The sequence below is a fragment of the Zosterops lateralis genome, assembly GCF_965231275.1.
Source record: "Zosterops lateralis genome assembly, chromosome: 4".
NCBI classification, from domain to species: domain Eukaryota; kingdom Metazoa; phylum Chordata; class Aves; order Passeriformes; family Zosteropidae; genus Zosterops; species Zosterops lateralis.
In genome coordinates, this window is record NC_139765.1 from 43,888,521 (window position 1) to 43,902,822 (window position 14,302).

Genomic DNA, 14,302 nt, shown 5'->3' on the forward strand with positions numbered 1-14,302 from the left:
ATAAATTTTTAAATTTCATAACTTAAAAGGCATTTGTAACATCTGATAACACCTGTAATCATGGACAAGGTAAAGAGGAAAACTAGATATATTACCATGAAGTAAGTTATTAACATTTTAATTATCATGACTTGTAAAAGATGCTACTACAGGTATGGACTCTTTCAGCTGTAAAAAAGTTGTAATATACTTACTGTCATCAAACACCCCAGCATTTGCAAGCAGTAAAGTGATGATTTTAGGGTCCTTTTCAAGCTGCATAACATGCTTGCTTTCATTTGAAAGAAGAGTACACACATTAATTGCAAAGTCCACTTCATTTGGGAGTCCAGATAATAGTGAAAGCACCAACTTATTATAGTCATTTGGTGAGTTTAAGTCCATAGACAGCCCATAGCTTTGACGAAGATAATCTAAATTAAAAAAAAAAAAAAACACACAAAAACCCCACAACATTTTCACAGCTACACTCATTAATCTTGAAACAATACATGAAACAATATTATTGTAAGTAAGAATTTTGGAAAAGTTTGTTTATAACTTATGCAGTTTTTAACAAGTTTTTACAGTATTCAATATATTTATGTTTTGTTTTTTTTCTGGCCAAAATGTGGAACCCATTTCACTTTGTTGTGTAACTTTCTAGTAACATTATCAGCTCCTTTGCCACCTCCAGAACACAACACTGCAGCACATTCTCCCAGAGAAAAGCTTACAGACTATAAGCTTTAATTAAAGCAGAATGGAATTGTAATACAATTTTAAGTCAATTTCTACACAACAAATTACACATCCATTCCACCAGCTTCTAATTTAAAGCTTAACTAATTGTAGGCTCAATTCATGTATTTGACTGTAGAGAAATGAGAGATTGAAAGAAACACACTGCAAATTTTCAAGGTAATTTTTTTCAAGACAAGTAACTACACAGCTCTACTAATTAGCAAGGATAATATTTGTAACGAAGACAAACAGCTTATGGATTTTAATATTTGTTTTGTTGTGGTTCACAGCGGAAAGATTTTTGAGTGTATTAAACTAATCATTTGAATATCCTGCAGATTTGATGCTTTTAATAATATTCCAAATTTATCTATGGACTATTTCTCTAGTCTGTCAAAATAAAAACGCATACACACACAAAGAAAATAGCACTTTAACCCTCAAGAATTTACCTGACACACTGTGTTGCTGGTAGTTATAGGAAGTTGGAATTGCACCAATAGGAAGTTGTGGCTTTGGATTGCCTGGTTGTACCTCATCATCCTCCTCCCCAAAATGATGGACTTTTTCATACTTTTCTAGATAACTGAAATAAAATTATAAAAAAAGTGGGTTTAGTACAGCTAAATCTTTCATTCCAAAAGCAGAACTGCCAAAGGAAGCAATCTGTAGAAACATGGAGATTTACCTGAAAAAATAATCAAAGTGCTAAAAAACAAAACCTGAGTCAGACTGACAGCAGGTGACAGAGAAAACGTAGATATGTATAATTACTGCTTCAGATACCAAATTTCTCACAATTTTCAATCATTCTTAGATAAATTGCAACAAATTGCACCCCTCTGGGACTAAGCCTATTTTTCCAAAATCAGCTTTTGCTACCCAAAGTAACTCTGCAGGTGAAAACATCATAAAAAGTACTCTGTGCATGTCACCAATGCATATACCAAGGTCAAGTCCAGAAAAATATTTATTTCTTTTTGCCTTGTAAACAATGAAACTGTACATTGGATACCAAGGGCAGCAATTGAAGATCAGAACTTGAGAGCCATAGCTGCAATTGATAACTACTGGGAATCCCTTTAAACCTCTTAAGAAAAAAAACAAAACAAAACAAAACAAAACAAAACAAAAACACTGATATACTGTACAAAGAATTAATTTTAAGCACAGATGTTATATATACAAAAAGTAAACAGCCAAGCAGATTGGTAAATTAATTAGCTCAATGACAGTAAATTTAGCATTAAAAATGTAACTTTCAGAACTTTCTATACTCCAATATATAAAGTCAACTTAAAATATCCACTGTAGCCTTAACCTCAAGTGATATGCAGTTGAAAACCCTTCATGAAATTAAGTCATGATCAAAGCTGCCTAAAATTACAGATTTTAATTGTGCTGAAAAATGACAATACCACGTTAATGAAATCATAATAAAAATACTGTAAAATCAGAAAATATCTGAAAACATTTATATTTCTTTTTATATGCTAAAATATTTACTATATGAGTAAGCTTTTTTATAATTATTGTTAGTAGACACTGAAGTAATTAACTCATGGTAAATCAGAAAGATTTTAAGGAAAACAGTATTCCCACTGACCTCTGAGGAATATTTCCTATTCATTAAACTAGTAATTATGTAATGAAGTGAGGTATCAGTGACATAACCAGACCTTTAACATGTTAGCAAACACATTTTTTTCTTAAGAAAAGGGTGCATTTCAGAGCTAATAAGGCAAATCATGCTGTACTGTATCACATGCAAATACCATTCATGTCTGACTAGACTTCAGGACATTCCAAGTACTACAGATGTTACTGTTACATGAACTATTGCCATAGCCCCCTCCTTATTACATAAACTCTTGAGTGAACTAAGGAGTCAGCAAAAATCTTCCCTGCACAATCATTTGCTTTTACAGATTTTAAAAGACTGAAAATTACACTTAAATATGGTTGCTTTTATCTTTAAAAATCCTCATTTATGTGAGTTAAGTTTCAACTGAATATCTGCAAAGAAAGTAAAACCTAAAATTATTTTAAACTCTTTTAAAGTCATAGCTCAACATTGTCCTAAAATCCAAATCCTCAGTTTTCTCCTCCCCTAGATTTCCTTACACTTTTATCCCACATCTTTCCTTTAGCTTATATCGTATATCCAGAGAATCGAATCTGTAATCCAATAAATTTTAATTAACAGAGCCCATGCATTTATGATCAAGACCAAAAGGAGCAGTTCACAGACAGCCAGACCTTCTCTTTTTCTGTCCAATCACTCACTCTTCAGAGAGCTCATTCAGAAAAGTAGGAGGATTCTACACTGGCTTTCCAGTCATTTTTCAGGCTGAGCAGGGGTCAGATGATACTAGATCTGGTGCAGGGGAAAACAGCAGGTGTACATAGCCAAGGATGCCACACGTACCATTTCTACGCTGGCAGAAGCTACACTGCTGTAGCTTGCCTAATAAATGCTGGGGCTAGACCTAATTTCTTCCTATTTGCTGCTCTGAGTCAAAGCTTGAGCTTAAAACAGTTTCATTATTAAAATAAATTTTCATAAAAATGTTTAGTAAGACGAAGTAAAAATCCCTATACAGAAACACATATGGTACTCAAAATACAATCTGCAAATTATTCTGGACTTGTCCATTCCACCAAGATTGAATAGCTACTCAAGCATAAAAAAAGAAAAGCTGTATATATCATAAAATAATTCATGTTGTTCCATAGTGTTATATGGAACATATATACTTAACCTTAAGCTTTTTATTAAAGCCATGTCCCAGCCAAGCTGAAAAATATGAATATCCTAGATCTTCTCCTCTGTTAATATCTACTTTATTAAAATGTGTTAAAACAGTTCCACTGAAGTTTTAGATTCAAAGTTCAAGAATCTACTTCCTTTCTTCCCTCTCCAAAGAAATTTTGGGTATATATTAAAAGACCTTTGCAAACTAAAATAGTCATCATTTGTTCAGTGTTGACAACTGTCACAAAGTTCCCACAAATGTCTTTTTAAGCATTTCACAGGAAACCAGGATTCAAATTACCTTTAAGTGATGATCTAATTTTTCCCTACGTCAATGCAAGGATCAACTTTACTAAATTCTCAGCTCTTTATGTTGTTTATTCAATTTACCAAGGTTCCACCTCTTCAAAGAAGAATCCGTCTTTCTTATCTAACCCCAAACTATCAAGTTTGCAGAGGAAAAGTCAAAAACAAAACAAAATGATACCCCCAATAATCCCAAAGCATCAGTTAAAAGGCTAAACCCTGCCTTCCTCCCACCCCAAGAAAAGCCCAAACCTCAAACCAAACAACAGAATTTTAAGATACTCCTAGTATTGAGGAGAATGTTGCACTATTTGTCAATCCATTGCATGTAACAGCACTGTAATACTAAATTTCAACTATAATAACCAGACTGTAATAGACTCTTCAGAATGATTCCTTCATGCTACATAAGTACCAACTGTTTACAGACAACTGTACAGACCTCAATCCTCAAACATTCCTTTTGTTTCCTGCAGAGAGAATGTATGACCTGGCATTTCAGTGTAGAGAAGTTAATTTGTAAATCAGCTTGTACATGAGCTTTACTAGTCTTAAATTCTAATCTCAACAGTCTGGCATAGAGCTACTATGCAAACAGCAGAACAGTTTAGCATAAACATACATCTTGCTCTAAATATACAAGAAATTTAAAAATAATAAAGAGAGCTTTTCTATTACTGAAAAACAGTTGTGCAAATGCTCATACGTTATAATCAGTTTCAAAGGCTAATTTCATGTTTCAAAACAGCTTGGATCTGTAGTTATAGGCTAGAAAGGTATACTTTGATCAGAGAAAAAGGTTTTCAGGAATTCAAAATGCTTCCCTAATTTCACAGATTCACAAGTAGTATACATCAACAATAACAATCTTCTAAACTTCTCTTTTAGTTTCAATACCAACTGAACAATAAGGTCCCGACAAAGAAAGATGCAGCTAGTATGTACGAAAAAAAAAAATTGAAGCAAACTAACTAAATGAAAGACCAGAATTAAATTACTAATGAAACAAACAATGTATATGTTTTTTTAAAAGTCTTTTTAAAAGCCCACTTAAATACTGTGTTGAAGCCTTGGTGAAGATGGAGTAATAAGGAAAACTCCCTTCTGTACATATGTGGAAGGATGCTCCACACTGTTAGCATGGCACTCTGGTGTTGGACACATGAACCAGAATATTCAAGAAACTGAAATGCAATTAAAGCCATTTACAGCCACGCCTGGCCTTTCAGCTTGGATCACTCCTCTGTTCAGAGAGGTTTAACTTAAATTAAATACAGAAATAAATGGAAGAATAAACACATTTTTAAAAACCTACACACCCCAAACAGAACCAACACCACCACCACTCCCACACACACATCTCTGGTGAATAACTAGAACAACAGGATATGCCAAGTATTGAAAAATAGGAAAATACATGGGCAATCAGAGACAGACATGTGCAGACTGGCTACTTGTTGAAGGGCAAGTGATTCCAATGTTTTCTGAAAACATGGTTACTTTAAGGATCTCTTGATTTGGAAATCAAAAGATTGTATCTCTTTGAAAATCAAATTAACATACTACATATTCTGTTCCTCTGACAGCAGTAAGTCACTTTGTTCCATTCAAGTCTATGAGAAAAAAACTTTTATGAAGATGAGTAATATTTTTTCCACAAAAATACTTATTTAGTTACAACAAACGTTTTTACTCAGCCCAGTGATTTTTAGGTTTGTTTTCGGATATTTGGGAAAAAATACTGACAAAAGGAAGCCTACACTAGGTACATCTAGGGGCCTGTATAATTTACTATAAACAGTATGGGCTTAAGAGTATACCAGAAACTGACTTATGTAACAGTATAAAACATTTGGCTGGTTTGAATATTTTGGCTCCCTTTACCAGGACACAGTAAATGTGCCCAATATATATTAAGCCAATGTCTGGCAAAACGTGACATGTGCAGACATGAACTATTACGGTCCAACTATCAGTTCCCTCCTCATCTTTGTATTCAGCTGAAGAGCAAGCAGGTACTATTTCTACCACAGCTCTCCACCTCACTTTTCTTGAAACTATCTTTTTAACAGCATTAGTAGTGGGGGACTGACAACATGACCTTGCATCATTTTCAGTTTGCCTGAACACTGCCCATTATGATGCAAGACAGACACACTCTTCCTGCTCATTCACTTGTACTCCCTCTCCCTCTCTGCAATACTATTAACATCCTAGATAATCATGAGACAAAATCCTGATTGTAGTAAGGATTTCACACTATGGAATATTCCAATTTGTATTACTTTAAGTGAGAATTGTTGCATATACTTTCTCTTTGCCCCTAGTTTGACATGACTCACTCTAAATTCAAAGACTAAGAAACTCATGACAATTCACGAACTTGTGGGGCCAATCAAAAGCTGCAATCTTTTAAAAAAGATACCACCTTTATTAGAAACTCCATTGCAGTCCTATAGCTTGAATCTATGCCTGATACAGTTACCTGAAAATCCAATTCATTTATGAAGCCTTATAGCAGGCAGTATTTTAACCCCATAGAAGGCTGTTTCTCAGCGGGGCCAAAGCATTTAGGCTTGACTCTGCGGCTGCAGGCACGCACAGTGGAGACTGGTGCCACACACACGCTGCAAAGAAACTCCTGCTTAGAACTTAACAAAGCTGCTGCAGCTGCCTCAGGTAATGTACCACTCATTTACTCATCTCATAGATGCTCACTTACTAAATTCCTGTCCCAAGAATTACCCTAAGTAGTTTCTGAAAATGGCAAACACAACAACCTGCTACAAGGCCCTGCTCAAACTTCTAGTGTAAACCAACAAACTGCCGCAAGCTTGATTTCATGTCTGAGTATTCTGCCAGTGTCATCAGCAATCTTTTAATGTTGGGGTTTTTTTTCCCCCTGGTCCTGAAGGCACCACGAATTCCAATACAACAGTTAAACCCAATTATCATCACAACTGATGCTTGCAGCTGAATCCTTCAAAAACAACATTTGCATTTTCCATCTTCACCTTGACTACCTCAGAAACTGACTGTCTCATATAAGGCTTGCAGTGAAACACTGCACACAAGATTCTCAGCATTATTTGTTTGATTTCTGGTTTATTGTGACTACCTCATAGGACAGGCTGACAAATCAAGACTCTTAATGCTGTACTTGGCCAGCCTGCCAGAAGAATACAAAACTCCAATAGCTGCGCTTTTCAAACACCTGGAGGTGTCCCACAATGTGCATACAGGACACTGTCCCAACCAGCCTGTGCTGGCCTGTTTGAAATGCGGTCCCATGTGGGCCTGTCAGACCATGCACACCATACTGGGGTTCAACCTTCCAGCCTCCGTGCTGACAGATTCGGTCACACTTCAGGAGAATTGTGAGCAAACTCAGAAAGCCCTGTGCAGACTAAACAGCCCAAGCCCTTTATACATAACCATGTATAAACTATAATCGCATTTAAATGGAATTTAAGTATGTTAAACTTTTGTACCACACTTTGTAACATGAAACTATGTGAAAGCTGGTCCAGTTTGTAGTTTGGTTGAAATTCGGTTATAAAATTCTTATACTAAGAAACCTTTGCAAACAGAGGAAACCCAAATACACACCTTTATGAAGTTCTGAATCTTTTCTAAGGCAATTTTCATTAATCTTTGTTGGAAGAAGTGTGAAAGTTATGAGCATCAGCAACCCTCCAAGTTTCACTTTGTTAGACATGACAAGAAAAAGATTCAATGCTTCAAAGAAAAAAAATAAATCATTCATGTCAATGAATATACCTTGTTAGTATCTATAGGAACACTGAGAGGGAAGAAATTAAGATACTATTTTATGTTTTCATACTAATAATGCTCCAGCTTAGAAAGGAAGTAATAAAATATATATGACAGCCAACTAAACTGCTTATGCTGGAGTGCAATTTCAAAAGACTGAGGTGGCTGGAGGATGACATCAGTCTCTGAAGAAACTGCACTACCAGCAACTCCAACAGATTCTAGATAAATACACTGCTATGTAAGCTTGTCTTCATTTATTTTTCAATTTTATTCTACTTGTGATCCACAGCTGTGGTCCAAACTTCTTTTACAGGACTAACTCTTCTACTGCATTCTCACTGCCTCCCAAAAACAACCCAAATCCAGCATCACCTCTTCCTGCTTCAGTGGCAGCTTCATCAGACCCGCTGGGCTTCCCATCCAGGAATATCTGAGCTGTACAATTACTAACAGTATTAATTCTCCAGTCTTTATCTTTTCAACAAAGGCAATTCCCAGACACATTCCTCTTACTAATACTACAGTCACTCTGTTTCCATCTAGGATGACAGCTTATCAAGTCTCAAGTATAACTGCAGTCTGAATTCAGCTCTTCAAGCAAAACATCAGAACCCTCTAGATTTGTTATTATCTCCATCACATTTTCACAAATTCTTTAAAAACTCCAAAGTCTATTTTGAGAAATAATCTACAGTACTGTCTAGATTTCTCCACAGTGCCTGAACACAAGAGGATCTGAATGGCAAAGATGCACTAACACAGATGGTACCACGGAAGGAACTCCTGTAGGCCCATGTAGGAAATTATAAGAATCGTGTGGTGTGCCCACAACACACTCACAACATACTACTGCCCACACCAGCCACCGGATTTCAGACCACCACCGAAATCCCAAATACCAACACATTATGTAAGCTACTATAACAATTTCAAGTATTCACGTATCCATGGCAAAGCTGGCAGCATTATAAATTAATGTCTCTACACTGTAATATGTATTGTGACAGTAATAATAAAATTTTCAACTAAATACAGCTTCTGACATAGCATTAGTTATAAACAACACATCTTGTAAAACCAAGTCTGCACAGAATGCAAAAACTGGCCTTCAGTGAACACTATTTAGGTGACTAAGCGAAGTATCAAGGTAAATACAAAAAATAAAATAATAAAATAAAATAAAATAAAAATGGTTATGTGGATTCCTTCACGAACATATCCTAGGACTGGATGGTCTTTTGTAAACAGATGTATTTATCCAGCAAGTGTATTTAATGAGAAAATATTTTAATAGATATATGTATAAAACACATACTTACTTTAAACAAAAATCAGGACAAAGTTACCATTCCTACACAACGTGATTACTTAGAGCATGTTTTAAAGATGGGGGTTTCCATTAAGAAATAGTGGCTTATATTTTGTCAAATACCAAAGCTAAAAATCTATTAGGTACTCCCAAGACTAGAATCAAGCACAACCACATTAAACACACACACTTTGAATACCAGAGATTAATGACCACATGTTCCAGAAGTATTTCCGGAGACAAGCATCTACAAATATGAAGACATTTTAATGCAAATGCGCAAGTATACATTTAATGTATATCGTGTATGAAGTTGTGTAACCTTCATAATGGTGAACATGAACAGCTGTTAAATTGACCTATGTAAGTAACAAGTATGTCATTACTCTATAAGAAAACTACACATATTATAAACAAGTATAGCTTCATTTGACTATTACTTCTCTTATTATTTAACTATTATGAAATTTAAATTGGAGAAATTGGAGAAATTGGAGAAATGTGTGTGTGTGTGTGTTCAGGTAGCACAAAAGAAAGTAGAGAAAGAAACACTTGTTGGAGCTGAAGAGCTGCTCTCACTAAAGAGAAAATTTCTATGGCAATTCTGTCTTAGGTTTTTTTCCCAAATTCGGGATGGAAGCTGGCCTTGTACTACCTAAGATTAAGAAGGTGATTCCCTGGGGTTTTTTTTCAGTTTAACAGCTGCATTATCGAATATGCAAATAGAGAGAGCTAGTATTTTTTCACAAGAACAGTTTACTTTACAGGATTTCATTTCAGTTTTCAGAGAAATGTGACTAGGGGGTTTTGTATGCAAGGAGTAAATTCTTTAATTTTGTGCCTGCTAAGCATTACACCAAAGTTATTTTCATAACAAGAACACCCTGAATTTATCCCATCAAGAATTCCCAGTTCTTTGACTTTCTCTCAAACGGTACACGTAACACAGCTCGCTATATCATCACAGATGGTAAAAGCCACTTACCTTGTCTATTCAGAATAAATTTATCCTACAAAGGCATAATCTGGCAAAACACTACAGCACATGAATGGTCACACATCACATGCTTACAACTACACACTTAGACCACTTTGCTAAACTGGAATCTGGCTCATCTGCAAAGACTTGCATACTTCTTTTCAACTGCAAATACTTACCTTGCCCATTTCTGAAATTTAGGAATATTACACACTTTTCAAACTGCGGCAATAAAAAAAAATACGCTTCGAACTTAAAAATACTTAAAATTATTAAAAATTTGTAACAACTCATATTTTAAAATACTAAAAATATTTCATTTGTTTTAAAAATTTGAAAACATTAAAAATTTTTAACACCTTCTATTTGTGTATTTCACTGTAAGCATGCCAACAGAACTGCTGCTTATGGATATTAATCAAACACCACTGACGAAAAACACATCAGCTGTTTCTGGAATGAGGTGTGGAAGTCCAGACTACATAAAGTACTATCTTAATTATTGGAAAATGGCCCATTCCCCCCGGCCTATTATTAATCCATACTCTTTGCTACATTCTGGCAGTGTTTTGACAAGAAGAGCCAATAGGCTCCTGTAGCAAGCCTGGTAATTAGAAGGATATTATACAAGAGCACAGTAATTGTAGATTTAAATCTCATGAAAACAGCAGCCTAGAAATAGCTTTTCTAGATTTTGGCAATTGCTCTAGCCACCATGGTAAACATTTCCACAATACTTCTTTCAGTCTTATTCAATAGTTACTAAAAAAACCCAGAACCATAAAACACAGAATAAAAATATGGAATTTACTGATTTCTAATGCTTGTAGTATGTTTCTTAAATTTACTGAATCTACAATCATTTATTAAAAACTTACTGCCATGCCATTTTTTCACCTCACATAGCTATGTGTAATTTCATCACTCCTTTCTGCACAAGACTTGGCAACTTTAATAGTTGCACTTTTCTGCCTTCATCACAAACCAATCTTCTCCTGCAATTAAATTCATTTACGATTTCTTTGCCAAACTGTATTAAACACTCTGACCATATAATCAAAGTACATGTTTACGTGTTTACTAGTTTACGTGTCCTTATTTATGTGCTAAATCAAACAAAAATAAGGAACACTTTACTAGATAGATCAAATATTCATGAACAAAATAAGAATGGAATTTTAAAAAAAAATAAATCTGAACAGGAGCCATGGGAGCAAGTACTTTTTTTGTCTCAAAATCTTCCCAGAAATCAGCTTCTGAAAACTAATGCAATTGGACCTTCATAAAAACACTCGATATAAAAATATCTGTATGCCTTGAATGAACACATAAATACATAAATACATAATATACATACACATAAAATAAAATATAATAATGCCTAATTTTACTTTTTTTGATCACCTAACAATATGCAGTTATATGGTTAAAAGTATCCCAATGCATTCTGAGAATGCAGCCAAGTGCAAATTTAGAAATGATGATAAAGAGGTAACATACTGATTTAGCTGTCTAAAGTTGTAGAGGCTACACACCTATACCAGTAAAATCAAAAGTGCTGTGAGCATTCCTATGCATGGAAATGAACTGCCTGTACCACTAAACTGTTAAAAAAGTGCCCAAAACAACTTCTGTCCAGGCCAATCAGCATTCTTTCAAGCAATTTGAAGGCACCATTCAGAGAGCCATCCTTGGTAAGGGGACCAGTCCCAGAAGTAACTTTGGATACAACTACCTGTTTTGGGGCTAGGACTACAGACATGAGCTGTGTCATGTCAATTAGCCTCAGACACACTTAATTCACTAATATAGATATAGCCAGAGAACTACTGAATGCTACACAGATGGCCTCTAGCTTAACGCTAATTCTGATAATGCATGAGGAAAGCAGAATGACAGATGAAGTGTCACTCCTTCAAAAAACATTTCTGAATAACCGACACAATAATCGTGAAGAATTTATAAGCATTTTCCTTTTGCTTTTTACAAGTATAATGTAAAGCTATTAGAACATACACAAAGATAAAAGAAAGATAACAAATGGACATGATGAATACAGATAAAGCCCAAAGATCAGATTTCCTGTTGGAAAATACCCATCTCAGTCACTGAAGATAATTATTGCAAATTGCTTTAATGGCAGAAGGAAGAGAATTTTGGAATATTAGAATGAAAAAACAAACAAACAAAAACCCAACAGCTCTACTTTTAACAAATTACAAATCTAACAAATTACTCAACAAGAATGCTGTTGTGAAATACATACTAAAACCACTTGAACTCTAATCTTATATAAAACAGACACAGATACTAAAAATGTGTTGAGCATATTGGAAGAGAAATTATTCTTTTATAGGGATCTAAAAAAACCACCTCAGTATCAACTGTATTCAGGTATTAAGTATCAGAAAATGCCTGGAGTATGTATAGTCCCTGCTGGTGGTCTGGGGTTTAGAGGAGATAAAACCTGATCCTCCACTGTGGATTAACCAGCCTTTTCAAATACTGCGTAAACCCAGTAAGGCTTATTGTATTTCTAGTATTTTGAATGGAAATAACTTCTGGGAAGATAAATACCCTGCAATTAACGTGCTGTGTACCTTTTCAAGAGACACAGGGTAGAGATTTCTAAGACTGAAGAAAGTTCATTATGGCAAGCAACAAAACTACATTGTATCTGTATTAAGCAATATATGGGCAAGCAAATAAATGTTTTCCTAAATAATCATCCAGATGTTATCCTTTCTTACATCAGAGCCCTCTACACTGTACATAAATTTGAACAGTTCTAAAGGCTGCCATCAGGTTGGCTTTGAGCAACTTCATCTAGTAAAAGATGTCCCTGACCATGGCAAGTAGATATGTGTGGGGGGTGTGTGTGCCATGGACTTATATGGCCTTTAAACTCAAAGCATTCTATGATTCTGCATTATTACAGCATATAATGTCTGGATTTGCTACTTATATTTATTTCCCTTACCCTTCCTTTTAACTTCTATTCTTTTACAATACCTTGTAAAAACAATCAGTTTTTTGAAAATCTAGCTATAAATTCAAAACAGTGTACTTCCACAAAAAAGGACACTTTACTTAAGCTGCCAGTTTAGACCAGCATATGGTGCTAATCCCCTTCTTTAAGTACTCAATATTCTGAAACCAGGCTACCTCAGTGCCACATAAGCTCTGAACACATTTTGAAGGTTCTTCTTCAGACCAGTGCAATTTTCTACCGAGAGGCAGAGCTCATTTCTACAAAAGCGCAAACCTTCCCAAATAAATTTCAAACAAGAAACTAAAAATAAATCTTCAGTATTTTCTGCTCACATGTAACAGCCATGCTCTGCAACAGATGGGGAAAGAGTAAATCCTTAAGTAGCATAGAAAGCATTAAGCCAGTGACAACATCCAATCCCCTGGGAAGACGGTGACACAAGGAACAAACCACATAAAACACTTTCTTTAAGAACTACCTTAAGATGATCAGAGAGCAGTTAAGTCTTATGTTTTATGAAGTTATCTAACACGTGAAATAAACTGGCTGATGCTGTACGGTCATCAACAATGTATTTACAGGATTCCTCAAGTTAGCAGGCTGTAGGGGGAGCAGTATCTGCCAGCTGATGAGGGACAATGGTAATCCAGGACACACTGAACTGCTGATGTCAGATTCCAAAGTAGTTTAACAGTCATTTCTCCTAACAGTCTGAAATCCATGTCTTACACAAGCTGTGCTGCACTGAGCTTGACCAATACAAATATGGAATAGAGCCCATATCTAGTTTTTGCATCACTTGTGCAAGTTGCTCTCTGTCTTCACCACCAAATATGCAACTGAGCTTGTCTGGTAGTTTGGAGGGTGTTGTTTTGTTTGTTGTTTGAGTTTTTTTTAAACGGACCAGAGACTTTAATTCATGTCCCAAGTAATCTGAACATCTCTTCTGGGTAGCTTCCTTTGGGAAAGATATGGAAAGCATTATTAAATATTTTTAGAAGTTTTAAGCTCCTGGGAGTAGGGGCATACCAGATGAATTACAACAAACTTATGCAAGATAGACAAGCAATTAATTACATTTCTGGACAGCTAGTTTTTATAACACATGCATGATTCCAAGACAACATACTGCAGCCATTACAGAAAAGAGATAGCTTTTAAAAAGAAAATATAAGCACCTTTAGAACTGTGTGTATCAAGTTGCAGTTTATCAACATAATCTCACAAGTATTTTGTCATGCTATAGAAAGACAGAAAAAGAATCTGAAAAGACGAAAAATATTGAAGAAAAGAGTTTAAGGCTGTAAAAACCAGTGAGATAGTGTGGAAAGAGGACACGGATTTAGGAGCTAAAGTGGAGATTGGAAGACCTCTACACTCTCTCTTTAATGCACTAAGCTTATAACAAGAGGGAAAGAACACCCAGAAAACGAATCAAAATTAAATTTCCCGAAGTTGGAA

General features: G+C 35.2%; 1 protein-coding gene across 2 annotated transcripts in view; it reads right to left on the bottom strand.

The window, feature by feature from the left end:
• ARID2 (AT-rich interaction domain 2) overlaps positions 1-14,302 on the bottom strand; it is a 93,167-nt gene that overhangs the window by 38,240 nt on the left and 40,625 nt on the right. For both annotated transcript variants that reach the window (XM_083860052.1, XM_083860051.1), the window contains 2 exons: positions 1,176-1,309; positions 195-413 (listed from right to left, as the gene is read on the bottom strand). In XM_083860052.1, coding sequence (XP_083716178.1) covers positions 195-413; positions 1,176-1,309 — 353 coding nt within the window. The remainder of the gene's footprint in view (positions 1-194; positions 414-1,175; positions 1,310-14,302) is intronic.